The sequence below is a fragment of the Opisthocomus hoazin genome, chromosome 8 (genome assembly GCF_030867145.1).
Source record: "Opisthocomus hoazin isolate bOpiHoa1 chromosome 8, bOpiHoa1.hap1, whole genome shotgun sequence".
Lineage (NCBI taxonomy): Eukaryota > Metazoa > Chordata > Aves > Opisthocomiformes > Opisthocomidae > Opisthocomus > Opisthocomus hoazin.
The window spans coordinates 66,437,480-66,459,343 of NC_134421.1; the positions used below are offsets into that span (position 1 = coordinate 66,437,480).

A 21,864-nucleotide genomic window follows, 5' to 3' on the forward strand; every position below is an offset into this window, starting at 1 on the left:
GCCTCTCTTCTCCAAGTAGACTAGAGATCAAGAGGGACCAGCCGTTCTGCCCTCACCAGCATTGCTCTTCAGCCCTCAGCCTCCAGGGGATCTAGATTCTGCCCTCCGCACCCAAGACTTGACTGAACTTCAAAGCACGGGAACTGAGACTGGCCGGCGGTGTTTAAATTGAGTGAGAGCCAGAAGCAGCTCTTTGCATTTGAGAGTTGTAACAGTGTGGAGCACTGCCCCAAATCTCGCACTCTGTTTCCCTTTAGGCATCAGTGCCAATGCAAACATGTTTAAAATGACCCTCTTTCTTCTGGTTTCTTATCTAGTGGATATTTTATCTGTGCTTTGTTGACATGACACTTTCAGTAGTACTTAAGGGAAGAAAATGAGTATTAACTGGATTTCCTTGACGCTTTCATGGTTTAGTTCATTTTAATATCCTCTGAAGTGACAACAGAAACAGCTTCAGTAGCCAGCAAGCTCGGCTTCTTTCCATACCCTTGACATCACTGCGACTGCTTTGGGTTGCCCTCATCAAGTGAGCCACACCCTTGGTCCTGAGAGAAGTCTATGTGGTCTGTCAGTCTTTCGGTAGCCAGGCAAATAATGAAGCCATTAACTGATGCTGCCCAGTGTAAGGAAGGTGTTGTGAGTTAAACTGTTCTGGCATGGTATGGACAGAAGTTTTTCAGCCTTGCAACTTCATTTTCTCTGCTGGGATCTGAAGATTTTAAAGTGCATGAGAAGCAGCAGCAAGGTTGGCCTTGCAGCAGCTCTTGGTGGTTTCTAAGATGCTTTTCTCTTGTATGTGCGTGAGCTGGTGCACACAGGGATGAAATAACCTGCCCAAGATCAGTAAGGCAAGGCTGGAGCTATAAACAAAAGCCAGATGCGCAGGCTGGAAAGATGGGCAGAGAGGAACCTGATGAGGTTCAACAAAGGCAAATGCGGGGTCCTGCACCTGGGGAGGGACAACCCCATGCATCAGTACAGGCTTGGGGTGGACCTGCTGGAGAGCAGCTCTGTGGAGAGGGACCTGGGTGTCCTGGTGGACGACAGGTTAACCATGAGCCAGCAGTGTGCCCTGGCTGCCAAGAAGGCCAATGGGATCCTGGGGTGCATTAGGAGGAGTGTGGGTTGAGGGAGGTTCTCCTTCCCCTCCACACTGCCCTGGTGAGGCCTCATCTGGAGTACTGTGTCCAGTTCTGGGCTCCCCAGTTCAAGAAAGATGAGGAGCTACTGGAGAGAGTCCAGCGGAGGGCTACAAGGATGGTGAGGGCACTGGAGCATCTCCCCTACGAGGAGAGGCTGAGGGAGCTGGGCTTGTTCAGCCTGAAGAAGAGAAGGCTGCGAGGGGACCTAATATATACTTACAAATATCTGAAGGGTGGGTGTCAGGAGGATGGGGCCAAGCTCTTTTCAGTAGTGCCCAGCGACAGGACAAGGGGCAATGGGCACAAACTGAGGCACAGGAAGTTCCGTCTGAACATGAGGAAGAACTTCTTCACTCTCAGGGTGACGGAGCACTGGCACAGGCTGCCCAGGGGGGTTGTGGAGTCTCCTTCTCTGGAGATATTCAAGACCTGCCTGGACAAGGTCCTGTGCAGCCTGCTGTAGGTGACCCTGCTTTGGCAGGAGGGTTGGACTAGATGACCCACAGAGGTCCCTTCCAACCCCTACCATTCTGTGATTCTGTGAAAGCTTTTAAAAGTCTAATGGTCTTCATTTTGTTTGAAGAATGTTGATGTAGTAAGTAAACTGGTAACAGGATGATATTCAATGAGTGATCCCTGTGGGTACAGTAGGTACACACTGCCCTAAACGTGTTCAATTTTGAGGCAGGTGAAAACACTCTTGTGATCTAGAAGCAAAGCTCTTGTAGCTGGGAATTGGCATCCTTTTTGAGCAAAGCCTGAGGGGCTGGGAGGAATTGCAGCCGCCAGGCCCTCTCTGGTCCTTCCCTGTCGCTCCGCAGGCCATCTGGCTGTGTGTTGACAGGATCCAACTGCGTCATCCCTTTCAACTGCTAAAGACGGTGTGAATGGCCAAACTCCCTGGACTGTGCCTGGCTTGAGCATCTTGACTGGGAAGAGTATTTTGTATGATGTTTTCAGGAACTCTTACTTTGAATTAAAGTGCGAACTGTGGGAAGTTATTAATGATATCTATAATCAAGGATTAATCAAGTAAATCTCTCTAGTCAAGTGCCTCTTACTGCACTGAGAGCATATAGATAAAAATGATAGTGGCGGTGAGCTTTCATGTGCAAACAGTGCTGCGATGGTGCCTGGAAAGCACACTCTGCTTTGAAGTACCTCTCTTCCTTTCTACCTGAGCTGGCTGATGGGAGGCGGTGCTGGGCGTGTGACGTCTGAGCAGAGACACGCTGAAGAATTTTTATTCCGATTCCTCTCAAAATCGGAAAGGGGAGCGTAAAACCATATTTCTTCTCAAAGAATGCCTTTGGGTTACTTGTAACAAACCACAAGTCTACGCAGTAGTTTAAAAGAGCTAAAAATGTAAGTCTTAAAAAATAGCGTTTGGTGGTTTGCAGTACAGCTCAGCACAGATGTTAAAGTTTTTTTGAGAAAATCTTTCTTTGAGAGGTATTCAGCGTTTGAGCTAATGCTTGTGTGGAAGATATTAGTGCAAGAATTTATTAAGGCAGAAAGGAAATCACGTGAATTTAGCCTTAGTGTAACTTTCGGATCCTGAAGTAGTCTATTATTTTGATGTTCATTGGTACTTTTAGGCATTTATTTATCTGCTTTTTAAGGGGCCTCAACTTTACGTCTGCTTTCACAGCTGGAAATAATTGTGGGAATTATTTGAAGGGTGAAAATGCCATATATATGTATAATGATATAAATATATGGTGTCTCACAGGAATTTTTATATTCAAATTCCGTATGTAGAGGGTGATTTCTGGTATGAGGAATACCACATAGAAAATAAATGCAATCCTTTAATGCCATATAAACACGAGGATTTTTTGGCATGAACTTCCCCCTCTTGCGGAAGCAGTGGAAGCCCTGTTGTAGCAAAAGCTCTGGCAGCTGCTGAATCCTTAACCTGATGTTGCCAAGATCTACTCTGAATCTGTTAAAAACACTGGTGGCTGTCTGTAGCTCTCTTTGCACATTTGTTTCCAGTGTTACTACCATTAAGAGACTTCTGCTGAAGAAGACCCTGTTATAGATAGAGTAAGAAATAAATAACATTGGAAGCAAATGTGTCTGTTGGACATGTTCCTCCACGTGTAACATGCATGCTTCTTGCACACCCCAGTTCAGTTGTATCTATTCTGCATGATCGATTTGAAGGGTCTCTTCTGTTTCTCTCTCAATTTTCTTGCCCTGCAAAAAAAATAAATGAGAAAATTGCAAGTATGTGACCATTTGGTCTTGGCTTTCCAAGACTGAAGTGCCAGTGTCATACTGCTTGGTTCATCTTTGTGTCTGAAAACATTAAACTTTTGTCTGGGAGGATGCTTGAAGTTATTTTTATACAGAGGCATTTTCTTTGTCTAGTGGGATGTTGAAATTGCTTTGCAGTTCTATTTGAGGAGTTAAAATCCTTCTTCCATGCAGGATCCCCATTTCATTCTTTCTTGATGAAAATCCACGTGTATGTAAGAAGTCATGGACAAAGTCTGTGAGAGTTACTCAGGCAGGACAAGGCTGGGTAGATAAATGCTTTTGTGCAGCAGCAGCTAATTCAGCAAATGCACGGGGGAAGCACCTGCTAAATTAGTGGGTATATTAAACTTCAGCCAAGCTCACCTAAAACATCCTCCAAATCTTTCCTTTGTTTTGGAGCAAGGTAGTAGGGAAACAGAAATGGATTGTGCATTCTTAATTGCTCCTGTAAGAGCAGATGGTTAAAAGGAGCCTCTCGGATGCTCTCAAGGCAGCACGTTCCTGCTAAGTGATTATTTGGATTATTCATGTCCCGCTGTTGCACCTAGTGATGATCTGAAAGCACCTTTATGGGTTGTGACTTTCGTGGTGATGAGAACTAGAGGATTGTGGAATTAGTATCTTTTTTAATTGTTACTGCTTGAACATTGATTAAACTTTCACAGAATCACAGAATGGTCGGGGTTGGAAGGGACCTCTGTGGGTCATCTAGTCCAACCCCCCTGCCGAAGCAGGGTCACCTACAGCAGGCTGCACAGGACCTTGTCCAGGCGGGTCTTGAATATCTCCAGAGAAGGAGACTCCACAGCCTCCCTGGGCAGCCTGTGCCAGTGCTCCGTCACCCTCAGAGGGAAGAAGTTCTTCCTCATGTTCAGACGGAACTTCCTGTGACTTTCAAGGGATTCTGTCATCAAGCGTGACTGGTTTATTGGTGTGAACCTGAATCTCAGCATGAAACTCTGGGGCTGTACTGCCAGCTCTGTTCCTGTCTGCCATTGTGTGATGAATCCTTTGTGCCTCAGTTTCCTTTTCACATGAAACTTGCCTGTGCTTTTGTGTTTGCTTTGAAATGGTATGGGTAGAAATCACACTGTCATAGTTGTATTGTGTATAATATTACACAGTGACTCCGCAGGACTGGGTTGGTGGACTCCAGCCAAACTGAGGTTTGCAAAAAGGGGTGAGAGAGTTCACTGAGTAGGAGCTGGGTGCCCTGTTTCGCTGGCTCTGTTTGGAAATCCTAGCTGAAATCATTTTCAGCTTAATCACACATGGAAAGCATCTTCAGTTCCCAAGGGAGTTTTATTCATTCAAGTTTGCTGCTAGTAGAGTTCGTGTTACATTAGGAAACCACGATTCCTGACCTCTGAGTTGAATACATGTTTTTAAAAATAGAGATGGAACAGAAGAAAGAAGAATAAATAGACTTCATTTTAAGGGCTTGCCAAAAGCAAATCTACGTACTGCAAAATATTACATTAAACTTTCTGAGACATGATTGAATCAAATTGTTTTTCAGGAGCTGGTGTTAAAAAAAAATAGTACATTGTTTATGACAGACAGTTTTAGGGTAATTCTGCATTTTTCATCTCCGCCTAAGCAAACAGAAGACTTGTCTTGAAGAAGCAGCAGGTTATTTGCAGATTTACTTCAATGGACAGCTGTCGATGATAAATGACTCACAGCCCCATCAACTGAAATGATAGAGGAGTACAGAAAACCAAGTATTTACACAGCATGTTTATTTTGGGTGGAGGCTGGATATGTAACATTTGAGTTGTTTTGGTTGTGATAAGCCTGATGTGAATTGTTGTGTCCTTATTTAAAAAAAAGAAAGAATGGTAGCTGGTTTAGTCCTCGTCTGTGGTAAAGAGGATAGACATGGCGAATAGACATATTAATGGCATGGTGCTATGTGGTATACGTTGACAAGTATGCTGTGGTTTGGGGTTTTTTTGGGGGGGGAGGGGTTCAGTTTTTTTTTATATGACATGCAATTGAACAGCGAGGGATTTGAGATACAGGTTCAGCAAGGGGCCACCGAGATGGGCTGGGGGCTGGGGTGCGGGTGCTGTGACGGAGGCTGAGGGACCTGAGCTGGCTCAGCCGGGAGCAGAGGCAAGGTTGGGGGGAACTTACCGGGGAGACAGAGCCAGGCTCTTCACCATGGTGCTAGGCCAGAGGGTGAGAGGCAACAGGTGTGAGTTGAAGCAAGAGATTCTTATGGGTGTGAGGAAAAACTTCTCCATGAAGGCAGACAAGCAGGATTGCCCACAGAGGCTGTGCAGCCTTGGAGGACATCAGGACCTTACTGGGTAAAGTCCTGAGCAATCTGGTCTGATCTCGTAGGTGTTCCTGCTCTTAGCAGGAGGTTGGATTAGAAATCTTCCAGATTTCTTCTAACCTCAGTTTTCCAGTGATCCTGCATACTTGGCACATGTGTGATAGCTGGTTACTTGACTGAGGCAAGGAGGACTCTGAAGGGATGATGGGGGAAGTATTTTTACTGCATGACCCATATCAGTAAGAGGTTTATGTCATGTACAGCAATATACTGATGTAGTTTTGAACTGTGGGCAGTTTTCATATTAGTTTCGGAGGTCCCTGTGAGAACTAGCATGCCCAAAGAGCTGAAAAACACTATATATAAAGTTGCCTTGAACAACTAATGCAGGGGCCACCCTGAGAGCAGTTCACACTGGTAAGCTGTTTCTCATTGGATTTGCTCCGTAGAAGCTTGGTGTGTGACACGTACCACCAATAAAACATTTCACATCATCCATTCCAACAAAGAAGTTGAAAGGGCTGTACTGGACCCACTGGACACATTCAAATCCAGAGTGGCTTCCCGGCATCCGCTCAGAACTTAGTCCTGTTGTTTTGCTGCTTCGCCTGTGAGTGCCCACGCAGCCCAAGCAGGGTGCTGGTGGTCCTGTTCAGTGCTGATGTACAGATACATTAGTGGAAATCTTTCCGCTGTGTCAAGTGAATTTTGAATCAGACCTGAGCAACAATATCAGATTCCTAATGAAAGAAAATAGTTTACGGATTAAACTGAGACTGAATTTAGACAGGTTTTACAGCCCATGGAGTGAGAGAGGGAGGAAAGGGCTGATGACAGCGGGATCTAAATTAAAACGCATATTCAGCTTTTACTGGAAAATACACAGCAAATCCCAGTGATTCTCTAACTTGTCTCATAGCTCCGTACCGTACAGTGTGCAGCGTTCAGCTGTCTGCCAGTCAGGCTAATGGAGGTCTCTCGCCTTTTCTTTCAAATCCCATTGATTCACCTCTGTAAACCCACATGCTGTGAGATTTTTTGGGGTCTGTTTGGGGGGCCAATGTTTTGTCAAACTGATCACTGCAGATTCTGTGTGCGGGTTTCCATGACAGCAAACAGAGGCAGAATCACTCTGAATGTGCTTTGTTTCGGGTGCCGAACTTTCTGTGTCTGAGGCTTTTTAATGGAAGGGGGTTTGAATGGTCACCTATAATTATTTGAAAATGATAGTTTACTTGTCAGCTGTTGATTAGAAGTGTTATGATTAGCTGTATAGATACATTTTTCTATAGCAGCATAGGAAAATGCCATATTTCCAGATGGTATAAATCATTAAGACTTCATTGCCTTCAGATCAGTGAATTTCTGTGGATTTTCACTGGGTGAAATACAGCCTTTAAGAAGCAACCTCACCCAAAATTTTCTCCTGCCTTTCCACTCAGAAATCTGTCCCCCATCCCAACAATTGCAGATCTGGCAATTTCCACACGGAATCTTTTGCTCGGAGCAGTACAGTTCAGGGCTTATCCACAGAAGGTGTTTTGCCCCACAGCTGGCGTGATACTGATGGCAGAAAATGCGACTCTGTATGGTTTTGGAACACACTGGTAGTATTTAATATAGTCAGTATTTAAAATGTCTGTAGGTTCTCTGTATTGCTGATCTAAAAATGCTTTGTGTGAACAGGCTTGTTAAAATCAATAGAGCTTTTCACATGCTTAACCTAAATTATTTATCTAATTCTTCTTAAAATGAGGGAAATGTGTGTGTCTGTGTCAACGGATGAAGGGAGTTGGAGATGACATTGTTGTGAAATTGCCGACTATTTAAAAAGATGCTGCTGATTGCTCTGAGAGCTTTTACTGACTACAGACAAAATTAATCTAGGAAAAGTGTAACTGTTACCAATGTAATACACTGCCTCTATGTTTTGATACATCTTTAAAAGGCCTTTTCGTCTAGATTTACTGCAGTTTTTCCCGTTTTACAGATACTGTGAATAAAGACACTGAACACAGAGATCCATATCCCATTCCAAGAAAGATTATGGCTGAACCAGACTACATAGACGATGACAATCCTGAATTAATTAGACCTCAGAAATTAATTAATCCTGTGAAGTCATCCCGGAATCATCAAGATCTCCATAGAGAACTGCTAATGAATCAGAAAAGGTAAGAGTCTAAAAATCACTTGTGCCACCCTCCCACCCCAAATACACAGCTTGAGTTTTAGTGTCATTGAAATGAGATTTTACCCAAAACCCAGCAGGTTCTTTTTGTTGATTCTGATCTTATAGATGTAAAGACTCTGATTCTCAACTGTGTCATTTATTTCTTTTGAATTTCAGTTGCTCTGCAAAAGCTGGCTGTAAAAGGCTTCTTCTCCTTTTGTTTTTGTGTATACTCACAGAGGGTCAGTTTCAAGAGGAAGCAGTTAAGTTCTCCCCTATCGCATTTCATATTGGTTACCTGGGTACTATAATTTGTCTGGAACTCTTTATCAAGTATTTGACATAGTTTTGCTATTACCAGCAGGATGCTAAAATCTTTGGGTTTTCACCATTCCCAGCGCACTGAGTTTAGGGAGCCACTTCTAAATCAAAGAAATCGTATGCTTTATTTCAGAGAAACTGTTCTCTACTTATTTGGTCTTTCTTGCAGTGCAGTGTGATAGTCTGGTGCCTGCTCTGCTGCTGCACAAGTGTTTCTTTGTACGTTATGCAAGTGTTGCTTCTTCCATTCTGCGATGGGATGCACAGCTGTTGCTTTATATATTTATTTTAAAGATGTAAATGACTGGAACTTGATTTCATTGACTTCAGAGACACAGGCACTTTGCACAGAAATAGCTGAAGTTCTGTTATTAAATCTCGTCAGCAGTGGAGGACTCATTTGGAAAACATAAATAGAAAGTAGCCACGAGACCACACAGTGGAGGAAAAGCCATCAAGCCTGTTGAGGCTCCTGCATTTAAACAAACAGAAGCTAACTACAATATAAATCAGTGATTTGGTGCACTGAAGCTACCCCAAATGGCTTTCCAGAGGCAAGGGTGTGGGGGTCCACATGTGTTTATCTGGCACAACTGCATTTGTCTATTTGGCAGGAAAAGTCACATCACAAAAGTTTCTCTTCTCCCCCTCCTCCTCTGGCAGGGTAGTATTTTGAGGTGAGAAGGAATCTTTTCTATGTGTAAGAGCAAAATCTTCGCAAATGCTAGGCTTAGATACTTAATTCTAAATGAATTGCGTACACAATACAATGTTCCTTTAGTGATGAAGAAGTAGAAATGTTTTACAGAATGCCAACTGAATTGGAAGAAGCTGGCCTAAATAGGTGTTTGTCCTATTTTTCATTAATGGGATTAAACATCAAAGTAAGTTCCTAGCACCAAGAAGTTTATAGTCATTGAAAGAAAAGAAGTTTCCCGACATACAATCTTGCTCTAAAGGATGTGGAGGCTGCAGTTTTGTTTTTTTCTTTTAAGTTTGTGAAAGCATAAAGCACTTTTAGATAGTATGGAGTTCTTTTCTTCTGGGAGAATATCCTATTACACAGAGGAGTTGTGCAGCCCTCAGTACCCACTCTTCTCTTATTGTGATTTTGATTAGCTGCAGCTGTTAATTTTAGATTCTTATTTATTGGTGCAGAATTAAAAATCTTTGAGGGTTTTCACCAGCAGAAAAACTGGTATTTTTGAAAAGAGTGCTTCGTGCCACTGACTACCTCTGATATGAGGCTTTTTGGTAATGTAGATATTACGCTTCTGCTCTGCTTTGTCACTGCGAATTGCCGTGTGTATGGAGGACTTTTAGTGCTCTTACAGAAGTCTGCTTAGCATGCATCTTATTTTATTGCGAAGACGCAGTGTAGGCACCAGCAGCTTCACTTTTTGACCAGTCAACTCTGAACAGCCATTTCTGGACCTTGGAAGATATTAGCCAGTGCTGGTCCGATCGTTGTCCTTGCCTACTGTAAGCAGTGTCTGTTGGGTCTTGAACTGATACAGTTATTTACTTGCAGAAGTGGCAGTTGTTTTGGGCAAACAAAGATCCGGGTAGTGGTGCCTCAAGGCACTGGTCACTTACGGAATCGTAGAATCCCTGGGGTTGGAAAAGACCTTTCAGATCATCAAGTCCAACCGCAAACACCACACTGCCAAGCCCACCACTAAACCAAGTCCCGAAGCACCACATCTACACATCTTCTAAACACCTGCAGGGACGGGGACTCCACCACTTCCCTGGGCAGCCTGTTCCAATGCTGAACAGCCCTTTTGGTGAAGAAATTTTTCTTAATATCCAATCTAAACCTCCCCTTACCTTAAACTATTTTTACTTATCAGGACTCAGCCTCAGCTCTGCAGGGTATTGGTCCTGTCCTTTCCAGAGGTTTTAACCCTGTCAGTTTTAACTTGTGTTGTAGCACGCTTTGCTTACTCTGTATCAAAGCTTTAGGATTTTTCATTTACCCAGAACAATCACTACAAGGTGATACAAGACTCCCAGTTAATCCAGTAGCTTCCTGTTTGTTGATTTTCCATCTTGTCAAGGAGAGTGCAAATAGGATTGATGTTAGAGTTGTTGTGTTACAGGTCTGACTGCCAGCTCCACTTGAATAGACTGTATTACTTGTATCTTCTGCGGGTCCCCTTTGTTATAGCTACAGCACATCTAAATCACTCACGTGCCTCTGCTTCGTTACTGTGCAACCTTACTTAAAAAAGCAGGAACAAGTTATCTTACTTAGCAGCTTGCCTCTCGTTCATGGCCATCTTGATTGCTAATTGCCGACAGAAGTTTCCATTCATTCAGCTCTCACTGACCCAGTAGTAGTAATAATAAAATATCACTCCACCTCTTCTGTGCTTGACTTAATTACATTTCAACACATAAAACTTAAAATAGCATGAAACATAAAATATTAACACAATCTTTTAGCTTCTGTTGCATTCAGGCCATGAGATCTCTTATGAGAAACAGGGAACAGCATTTGGTGTTGCTAAATATTTGATTTTGCTGTCAGGGAAATGTACAGGGATGGTATGGTGCATAATATATGGAGTCATTCATAGATGTCACTATAAAATGGCATTTTAATGTATTGTTGGACATGCTGTCAGATGTGCATATTATGGAGGAACTGGGCAACCACAGATACAGATATGCAGAGAAAGAGAGAAGGGTAAAAATACACTTTCTGGAAGCTTATTCAGATTATTGAATTTCTTAAAGTTGAAGTAAAAAATGGTTGATGTTAAACTTAATGCTGGACATTTTCACATAATAGTTGTCACAGGGAAGACGACGACAACTAAGGCAAATTTCGTATTTTTGTGCTCTGATGTAAGTGACTAATGTCTGAACAACAGGGAGAGCTTTGAATCGTATCATCACAAATTTTGAAAACATCATAGCAGAGCAGCAATAAAAGAAATAGCTGAAGTCACAAAAATAAGTAGGAGTGAGTGCATCTGCGTGTGCCTGAATAAAGTGATGCATCTTCCCAGAGAGTAAGCTTTCTCATTTGAGGGTAGCTGGCTTGGAAAACAATTTGTGCTGAACAGACTCTAAACATTCAGTTGATGTAGTGCCTAAAGTCATGTGAGAGGGTGAATCCTTCAGCCTTTGTCTGGTCTCCAGGGTGACTGCAGCTTTTTTAATTCTGGATTTTTGTTGTCTTAGCCTCTTTGTGATTTTGAGTGTGGCCTGGGAGCTCTTGCTGGAAACAGCTTCTCAGCCAGGCGTGGGTAAAGCTCTCACATTGTCAAGGAAGGGCAGAATCCACCATTTCCAGGAGCAATTTGGCAAAATCCAGAGGGAGACCCCTTTTAATTCTGTCCACGCAAACGTTTGTGGGCATAATGCCCTGCACAGGACTGTCTGAACACAAGCTCTCAGAGTTACCAGCCAGCAAGGGAAGTCTCTTTGTACAAAATTTGTTTCTAGCTCCGCTAGAGTCTGGATCAGTGGGTTGTGTGTTGTTTTGTTTTTTTTTTTTTTAAGCAGTTCTTCTGGAATTGAGAGAATAGAGGGAAGACTAAAGGTGAAAGTAAAAGTAGTGAATTACCCAGGAGAAATACTAGCATGCATGTTGAAGAGAAATGGCCTCAGTAATAATACAGCTTAAATTCTGGTTTAGGGTTTTGGTTAGAAACAGGCAAAAGTCTGCATGTTTTTTCCTTTTAATTAATTGTTTATATTCCAAAGTATCTAAATAGACAACTACTTGACTTTAGAAAACCTGCCTACAATTCTGTGTGAATTTCTGCTAATTAAACCTGATTTCTTTCTTCCCGGTTTCCTCCACCACCACCACCCCTGCCATTTAATTTGAAGGGGTCTTGGACCTCAGAACAAACCAGAGCTACAGAAGGTGATGGAGAAAAGGAAACGAGATCAAGTTATTAAACAACAAAAAGAGGAGGAAGCACAGAAAAAGAAATCAGACCTGGAAATAGAGCTACTGAAACGGCAGCAGAAGCTGGAGCAGGTATGATGGGGGATAACAGTACTTTCACACAGCTACATCTGAGCTACTCACCTGAGGCTCTCTTTGTAGATAGGAAAGCAGCAGCAGCTGATTTTTGACACGTTTCCTTGGATTAGATGCAGATACCTTTTTTTTTTTAGGATGAGTCAGGTCACACTCTACAATTACCTGTTTGTTGTCATTTACTGTATAGAAACTGCATATGGTGTCTGCCTTTGGTTGAATGAATCCTGCACCAGACAGCAGGAATGTGTGTGGAGCACTGACCTTATTTAACTGTTGAAACTGTTGTGAGCTAGTCAACTTTCGTAGTCTTTGCTATTAAGAGGTGATCCACTAAGAATGGCTGTTAGGCTGTAGCACATCCAAACTAGATACTTCCTGAATAAAAAAATCAATTGATTCTTTCTCCTGGGTTATGTAAGAAACTAGATGACTTTAAAAAGGTCTTTTATAGCCTTAAAATTTATGAGCCTGTTGGTGTCCTCAAATGAAGGAAAAGATCCTCAGATCCTGAGTATGGAGATGACGTGGGGTTGGAGTCATTGTGGTGAAGCTTACTGCTAGGCACAGGGCTGGCCAAATGTCTCTGTGCCTCTGAGGGCATTGCATGCGCCTGTGAGGAATTATTTCAGGGATGAAACACCTCATCAGAGAAGTCACTGTGCATCAAGCATTCTGTTTATTTTTAAATAAATAAATGCTTTAAAACAGTGCTTTTCTCAATGGAAGTCAGTTAAGCCAAATGAGAAAATGAGGCATAATCCAATCATTACTGAAGTTTTGGGGATTTTATTATAGTTTTTTTTAATTGGGTTTAGAAATATTTTTGGAGGGAGAAAGCTGTTGTATTTTGAAGTGTATCATCCTGTCACTTTTCCTTTCCGCTCTTAAGGGCCCAGCTTCACATGGTTCAGCTTGTGGGAAGATTTTATTTGAAACTGAGCTATCCAAGGGCATCTGTAGATTAGAAAATTCTGTTAGAAGAGGAAAAGCATGCCCATTGCAAACAGTGTTGTGACTTTGTGAACATCATAAGAATGGCGTTAATTGACAAAGTGACTCATGGAAGAAGGTTGTCACAGTTTACTGTAACACGGCATGTCCCTCGCCAGTGAAGCAGAGATAAAGGAGAGAGATTATTTAGGGGAGCTATACACGGTCCCCATTAATCAGGGAGACCTTAGCCTGTTAAAAAAAAAAAAAAGCTTTCTTTTCAGGAGCTTTTCAGGAGCTCCTTTCAGGAGCTTTTGTTAGTTTTCTCAAGGGTTGTTTCTTCCTTTCTGCCGACTTACCTGCCTTCACTGAGGATTGCTAAGCAATCCATACTCTGTGTGATGTGCAGGCCATGTTCTGTATGGCCTGGTATGGCCTCGCTCCGTAGAACAAGGTGTCTAACCTCACGTGGTAATCTTGAATGTCTCCATGGGCAGGAGCTCCAACTATGTTAAAAATGTCAGTGAGTGGGTTCTCGAAAATTAACAACTAAGGGCCAAGGAGGATTTTTGTATTTTTGTATTGCTTTTTGTGATGGAGAAAACAGATACACCAAAAGAGGCTGAAGTTAGGTACAGAAATCCATACCTAGACACTCGGAAATAAATTCTGCGAGTGTGCTCAGTAGCAGCTGTTTGCATGTGTTCTCCCACAGGGCACATTCGTCCTTGTGCTGTTGTAAAAGCCACAGAAGGGAATTTTTGTTGTTTCTTTAATTAAGATGTCCAAGAATTTCTTCAAAAATGCTTCGTCTTCTTCTAGTACTGGGCTTGCAGAGTTTTTGTCCGTCTGGCAAAGATGGACATCTGGAATGAGCTACAGCCAAGGATCTGAAAAGATTTATTGTTTATGAGAACAGATACTCCCAAAGAAATGCAACTTTATCTTTTCCATGAGAAAAGAAAGGAAGCAGTTTAAACAGTTTTACATGGCCAGTTATTGAAACCTTTAGGTTTTTGTCTTGTATTTTGATGATCAGTTTTTTATACTTTTTTTGACATGTGATTCTCTTTTAAGCTGGAACTGGAGCAACAGAAGATGCAGGAAGAGCAGGAAAATACGCCTGAATTTGTCAAAGTCAAGGGCAACTTGAGGAGGACGGTCCAGGAAGCAACAGAAGCACCGGACTCCTAGAGCCAGCACCTGCTAAGACTTCCAGCTTTCCTGCAGAGAGAGGCTTTTGCAAGTTGTCTCAGATTTGTCCCTCCAGAGGGAAGATAACAGCATCCAGCTGACACTTACTGAAGATGAGATTTTTAATTCCTGGGGCGTGTGGATGAAAAAGACAGTACTGTAAACAGATCGACTTGCCAAATGCAGTCCTGAGATCAATGGATAAGGAGTCTGTTTGTCAGTTCAGTGTCACGGACCAGTCTGATGTGCTTACTCAGAGATTTTAACCAGGGATACTAGAGAAGCTCCTTCAGTGTTGCACTGCTTTATCTCTTGTGATCCTAGTTTAGGGGAGATACACAGAGTATATTTTGCTTTAAAACAGAACAAAAACCTTCCTGTAATATATTATGAAGCTTTGCTGTGCAGGTAGATTTCCTCTATCTAGACCTACAGCCTGTGTATATCCCACAGTAATTTGTGTTTAGTTGGAATTTTTATCAAATCTGGGAGGATGCGAGGCATGTTGATCGCTGCTGCCCATCCCCACTAAGACAGGCAGGTGGGCAAGATGAGAATGCCTAAAATTCACCAGCAGTGAAAAGTGAAGCAGCCTTAAAGCCCATTTCTCCCTGTTTGGCATGTAGAATTTGGGCTACAAGAGAGCAGAAATCTGGTGATCCTCTCAGCAGGGAGAATGCAGAAGCTGGTTTTTCTCAGTCTTTAAACTTACACCATTGTGTACAGGCCTGTGCAGTGCTACCTGTGAATTTACCTCTCAGTGCAAAATGACCGGTCTTCTACTTCTTTGTTTTGAAATCCTGCTTACTTTGCTGTTGTGGCCTTTCTCCTCCATGGATATGCTGATCTGAGTGCGGTGTTAACACATTACTTGGTAGTGTTTAAACTTGTTTGCTGGAACTGAAATTGGGAATCTGATCTGCCATCACTTCCTGCCCTTTGCTTGCAGGAACTTGTTGCGCTTCCTGCAACGGAGCAGTTTAAGCCAGACCAAACTGATCATTGGAATCTACTGAAATGGAAAGTGAGGCACAAAATGAAATTCACTTTATCCCATCCTTCCTTTTGCCTCAAGAAAGAAGTGAAGTGTGTTATCACTGACTCTTGGGGTCCAATTCTGTCACCTTCTGCCTTTCTGGAAGTTGCCCCGTGACTTGCCATTGAATAAAATATTGCTCAGCTTGCACAGGGATGGTGGAATCTAATCCTTCATGCTTATGACTACTAGTTATCCAGGAAAGCCTGGGATGAGGAGGGGGAACACGTTACTCATGTAGGATTATAGAATTGGATTCTTACCTGGTGTGAACAGGTGCAGATATCTTATCTTCTGAATCTGGGGGAGAAATTCTTATCTTCCTTGGTCGGCACAGTCCTAGCTCTCACTGAAGCTGTGTTCATCCATATCAGCTGATCTGATCCTAGTCTTTGCTTTAGGATGCTAAACAAAATAATTTCTGCTTTGTAATTATATTGGATATAACTGTTTGAGAACACTTTTTATTAATATCAACAGTGGCGTGTTTGCACTGTAAAGGTGGTGGGGGAGGGTTTGTTGGTTTTTTGGTTCCTTTTGCTTTTCCTGTATTAGATGTTTTAAATACAATTTCAGCATAGCACGTGGGACAAAATGCTCACAATTAGAAATGTTTCCTACATACAGACTTCAATTTGTCAAGATCCAGGCATTTTTTATGAGGAGATAATCAGATAGAGAGTAAATTGAATTGTGATAAGTGTATTGCCATTGATTTAGACTTGCAGTGTGACTCACGTCTAGAAGATTAAACGTGAAGATGGTCTACCAGACTGTTCAGATTATGGACATATGAAACGCAAAGGCCAAACGTTAACTCTTCCATGTATTTTCTCAACAAAGGAATACACTCAGTTCTTCCTTCTCTCTTTCTGGAAGGAGAGGACCTTCCTTTCTGGCAGCACATTATTCAGACACTTGCACTGATGGAGTTTGTTTCATGTTGTTGAGACAGCACTATATGCCAGCCTTCCACGCCACACTCATGTTTCGTTTTAGCCGCTCCCAGCCTAACAAACTTCATGCCTCTTGGTTTCCACTCCACAATTAACCTTCTGCTCAGTATGGAAATGTGTAGAAGTTGGTGAGGAAACCTTCCTTTGGCTTGAAGAGACCATTTCTTGTCAGCCGTTTCCCCTCAGTGAGCATGGCAACGCTACCATGCATGCACAGTGCAATGAAGTTGGTGTAATCCAAATGGCACCAGAGTCGGTGGGGAGGAAGACCTCTCTTTGGCTTCAGTGAGTGTGTTGGATTTGGCCCTTCAAGACTGAAGGCATTCTGCTTTCTCTCCATATCAACTTGTGACTGGGGGTAGAGTTTCTCTTTCAGAAACACAGGAGGCCAGAAAACTCCCTTGTACATACAGCGTGAAGTAGGTTTTTGTTTTCAGTTGGAATCAATTCTCTGTGTGAACAGAACATCAATGTGTGTGCTAGGACACCTTTGAATTCTGCTGACCCTTTAGTCTAGGAATCCCAGCCACCTTCATGTCAATTTGACAGGCAATATCTTGTCTTTAAAGTCAGGATTGGGCTAGAATGGGCAACCCTTAAATGGGTGGCCAGCTAGTCACACCACAAGTGTCCTGTGAGGCTACTCAAGTGAGAAACTGCTTGCCAGTGAGTGTAAGCAATTCCAGATCTGCCCTTTAGCTATATGGGTTTTGAAGCAATCCAGCAAATACTTCAGTAATTTGAAAATGGCTCACCACTTTGTACTTTTTTAAAATTCATGCTTTTGATAGATAGTAGTAAATTTTTTAGCATTTTTGTGGCTTTAATCTTCTGTTAATATCTGCACTTGTTGGAGTGTACATATATAAATATATATAAATATAAAAAGGGAGCCTTAATGGATTTGTTTTCATAATTTAATATTTTTTGTATTTGCTCTTGTATAATTGTTTTTAACTAAAGGTATTATGAGAATGAGGGTGGAATACTTAGAACCAAAGCTATGCTTAATAAAACCTACTACATGCTTGGCGTATGCGGTGGTGTCTGTCATGTCCTGCTGAAAACAAATCCTCAGGGACTTCGCTGAGATACCCAGATTATTTAAAATTCTGCGGTGCAGGGGGAAGTACCAAGATGGTGATGACATTTGGTTCCTTTAAGCTGCATCCGTGTTCGTATATGCAAAATTATTGGCAAATCAGTTGGCAGAAAAAGCTTGTTGTGTCTCTTAGTCTTGATATCTTTGAGTATTTTTGACGTGGAAAATTTTTAGGGCTGTTTAGCTGTTCAGCTAGCGCAAGGTGAGGCAGAGTGTGAGGGAAGACGTCTGATGGGAATCAAGGAATGATTTCCACAATTGTTTATCCTGCTAACTTGATCAAAGTGCACCAGGCAAAATTCAACCTTGGAATCATTAGCGTGGCAGCAGCTCCATCGTAAGAGGGAGTGAGGAAAGAGCAATGAGCCTGGTCCTGGGTTCAGTCCTGCAAAGGTGCTTTTAATTTAGCCAGTGCCCAAGGCTGTGGTTCTGATAGGAAGAACTTGGACATGGGAAAGGAAGGGGGCTAGAGCAGGTGGGGGTCATCCGTTGTCCACGAAGATCCTCAGCTCTTACTGGTGAGCCCTGGCCAGCCAGGGACAGGTGGTGGTGGAGGGGGAGCTGGAGAGGAGCACCGGGTGAAGCCAAGTGGGGGAGGAGGAGAAGAGGAGTGAATTCAGAACAGATGTCAGGAAATGCTTTTTCCTTCAGAAACTGCTCAGCATGTGGAATAGGTTCTGGCGATGCTGCTGCTGCAACGATGCTGGACCTGCTCCAGGAGCTGTCAAACGTGGGGGAGGCAAGAAAGAACAGAGAGTTAACAAGGGGTGGGTTTCTGTGGCCTCATGGAGATACTGCCCTGCGCTCTCCTGCATCAAGCACATCCAAATGTGTTTAGAATTATCCTTTGATATTTCACTCCAGTTCCAGAAAGAAAACAGTGAGGGCATGAGATCCGCTTTTGTAGCACGTCCAGCGGAAAAGATGATCTCCCTTTTGTATGCTTTTTTTGGGTTGTGTTGAGCTAATACGTTTTGTCACATGGGTTTGCGAGCGCTGGTCTGCTGGGGGCTTTGCTAGTGCTTTTGTGGCTGTATGCACAGAATGACAGAATGGTGGGGGTTGGAAGGGACCTCTGTGGGTCATCTAGTCCAACCCCCTCCCAAAGCAGGGTCACCTACAGCAGGCTGCACAGGACCTCGTCCAGGCAGGTCTTGAATATCTCCATAGAAGGAGAATCCACAACCTCTCTGGGCAGCCTGTTCCAGTGCTCCGTCACCCTCAGAGGGAAGAAGTTCTTCCTCATGTTCAGATGGAACTTCCTCTGCTTCAGTTTGTGCCCGTTGCCCCATGTCCTGCCCATGTCCTATGCAGATGGGTTGTGTCGTGCCACAGCTGTCTGGAAGGAAGTACCTTGGGGTCCTTTGGCTGCTCTCACAGGGTCCGTGGATAGCATTCATAACCTAAAATGGCTGATAGTGCTTTTGGTGACCAGTTGCATGTAAGAAAATAACTGAGCGAGGCAGCTGGAGGCAGAAGAGCCTCAGCGGTGGTTTCCATAGGATCAGAACTGATATCTTTAGGGTGAAGAATAGGGGGGCAAGTTGGGTTCTCAAGACCTCACAATAAGAAGAGCACAAACACTCAGTGAGATCTGGAAGAGTGGAAACACAAGAGATCTTTCCTCCCACCCTGCCACTTACACTGTGTTCTGCTTGAAATCCTTCATCTGACAGAGTAAAGGTTTGTGGTGCCCTTGTCAATATTAAGGAAGATGCTCCTCTATGGGAGAGTTAGGGCCACAAAAATGGTCCGAGGGCTGGAGCACCTCTCCTATGAGGACAGGGAGTTGGGGCTGTTCAGGCTGGAGAATTGAAGGCTCCAGGTGGACCTTATTGTGACCTTTCAGTACTTAAAGAGGGCTTATAAGAAAGCTGGAGAGGGAGTTTTTACAAGGGCCTGTAGTGATAGGACAAGGAATAATGGTTTTAAACTAAGGGAGGGTAGATTTAGACCAGGTGTAAGGGAGAAATTTTTTACAATGAGGGTGGTGAAACACTGGCACAGGCTGCCCAGAGAGGTGGTAGATGCTCCATCCCTGGAAACCTTCAAGGCCAGGTTGGATGGGGCCCTGAGCAACCTGATGTAGTTAAAGATGTCTGTGTTCATTGCAGGGGGTTGGACTAGATGATCTTTAAAGGTCCCTTCCAACCCAAAGCATTTTATGATTCCGTGATGGAGGTGGTGGAAACCATGGCCAGAGGAAGCATTTAGTGGTGGTAATAGAGCACAGACACTGTGACTCCCACTCCAGTGCTTGTCGTCTGCAGCCCATCTTGTGGCATTGCTGAAGAGCTGGGTGAAGGCTGCTCTGGGTCCATCACGCGGCCTGCATTGCCTCTCCAAGGCTAGATGGGCACTACTTCTGTTCTCCTTCGGGTACCCAGGGGTCCATTTTGCTGAACCTCAGACAAGTGCGTTTGAGCTGATCATCTGCTTTTCATTTGTATCAGCGCAGAGAAACCAGCCCTCTGGAGCGCAGTTCCCTTCCATTCTGTGGCTGTAAAGGAGCCTGCAATGGCTGGCTTGGCTGGAACGTCATCTGCGTTGGAAGGACTCTGAAGCTGGGTGATTCAAGTGCCACTGCTAAACTACCCGTTCTTTTTCGTGGAGTTTTGCTCCCCAGGAAAATTGAGGCACTTGGACACCTTCGGTAAATCTGTCCCTCAGTCTCAGTGGTTCATAAGCTGGTACAGAGCCCGTCTGTCCACTGTGCTCGCCAGCTCTGGTGCTTGGTGCCGTGGCGTCCTCAGCTGAGCCCTGGGGTGCTGGGGGGATGTGTGACCTCCGCAGGGGGCTGGGGAGAGGGGACATACCCCAGGCCGAACGCCGGCCTGTGGGAGGGGAGGTGGCATCCCCACCGTGCCGGCGAGGGAAGCAGAGGGGACGTGCAGCCACTGAGAGTGGGCTCCGAGAGCCAGAATCACCCGCTACAGCTGTAGTACTTAATTATCTGAGTAATCATTTTCGGAATTAACTTCTATTATGTACCCAAGGCTAAACTCTCCGGTGGATGGCATGAGCAATTTGACACAGATTGAGGCTGGCACCGGGAAACTTCAGCCTGATTAGGTGGTAAGAAGAAACGTACTTCTTTTCCCCCTCTGCAGCTATTCGGAAACAAATCTTTCATAATGCAATTGAAATGCCAAGTCTGCTTCATTGTGCTCAAAAATTAAAGAGCACCCAGCAAGCCTAAGCCCTTTATCGGGGCTCGTTTGAAGGACGTGTCGCTCGGTATGGGAAGGCAAAGGGAGCTGCCTGCGGAGCGCTGAATCCCCCCGCTCCGGAGTTGGGGCGCGGCAGCCCAGCCCGTCTGAAATGGTCTCCCTGGATAAGGGGCTGTGTCCTACAGGATATCTGTCTTTGAACTCTCCTTTGGGAAAAGAAGCCTAAAAGATTTCTCCAACGAGAAGCTGATCAGGAATTTGCTTTCATCAGTCGCAACAGGAAAAGAGAGAGACCCTTTAAACTTACGCCGTCAGACCTGGAAGGCCCTTCATCACTGCGGGCGTGGACCATAATGAGTAATTTTCCGTGATGTACAATTTCGGCACTTGTCTCCAGCCAGCTTTGTTTCTGTGCTAATCGTTTTGGTGAATTATAGTCTGTTCAATTTCAGGGTACCACCTTCACGAGCTGAGCTCAGGTGCCACACTAAAAAGTGGCTTTTGGAAATTTGCTGAGCATGGTGGGCCCGATACTTCACAACCACTGGTTTGTTAGGGAAATGTTCCTCTCATTTCTGATACAAATAAAATTAACTCATTAAATACCAAGGAGCAAATTCTCTTCAAAACATATCTTGAATTTTTGGTCATCTTCTTTTTGCAAGAAGTTTCTGCTTTGCTCCAGTAGCTCTCTTCCCTGCGTGTGAGGAGATCGTGCTGATAACCAGAGCATGGTGGATTGCAAACTACCTACAGCTTCAACAGGCTCCTCTGCAGGCAGACCCGCTCCAACTGATGCTGAAGGGCAGGGATTGCTGTCTGGGGAGGAAAAAGGAGGTGCTAAAAAGGAGGAATGAACAGTGGGAAGGCGAATCCCTGACTGATGAAGATTTCCACCTCGTACTCGAGGTTGAACAGCAAGTCTGACGATGATGCGCAGCCTGCGCACGGCACAGTGCGTTCCTGTGTTCACCTCTAATGTACCATAGGTCTGCATCTTTTCCCTGAAGCCTCATCATGCTGTTGATTCCTTTCCTGTTGTTTCACCCCAAGCTCTTGTTGCTTATTCAGGTCTCCCTGCCCTTGGATTATTTCCCAGTGTTGGTTTGTAATGAAGGGCATTTAAGTGGTGAGGAATCCTCGGGATGGATCCTAAAATGGGTGTTTGAGGCTGACGACTGCGCTGCTGTGCAGAGCGAAGGGAAACCCAGCCCGAACCCTCGGCGTGTGGGGAGTGGGAATGAGAAATACTCTGTGTGCAGGGGCAAAGAGCAGGTAGGAA

At 44.0% G+C, this 21,864-nt stretch overlaps 1 protein-coding gene across 4 annotated transcripts in view; it reads left to right on the forward strand.

Moving 5' to 3' along the window:
* The window catches only part of FAM107B (family with sequence similarity 107 member B), a 133,365-nt gene extending 116,027 nt beyond the window's left edge, over positions 1–17,338 (forward strand). For all 4 annotated transcript variants that reach the window (XM_075429084.1, XM_075429080.1, XM_075429081.1 and 1 more), the window contains 3 exons: positions 7,685–7,868; positions 12,035–12,188; positions 14,202–17,338. In XM_075429084.1, the coding sequence (XP_075285199.1) occupies positions 7,741–7,868; positions 12,035–12,188; positions 14,202–14,318 (399 nt within the window). In that variant the 5' untranslated portion in view covers positions 7,685–7,740 and the 3' untranslated portion in view covers positions 14,319–17,338. The remainder of the gene's footprint in view (positions 1–7,684; positions 7,869–12,034; positions 12,189–14,201) is intronic.
* The last annotated feature ends 4,526 nt before the right edge of the window (positions 17,339–21,864 follow it).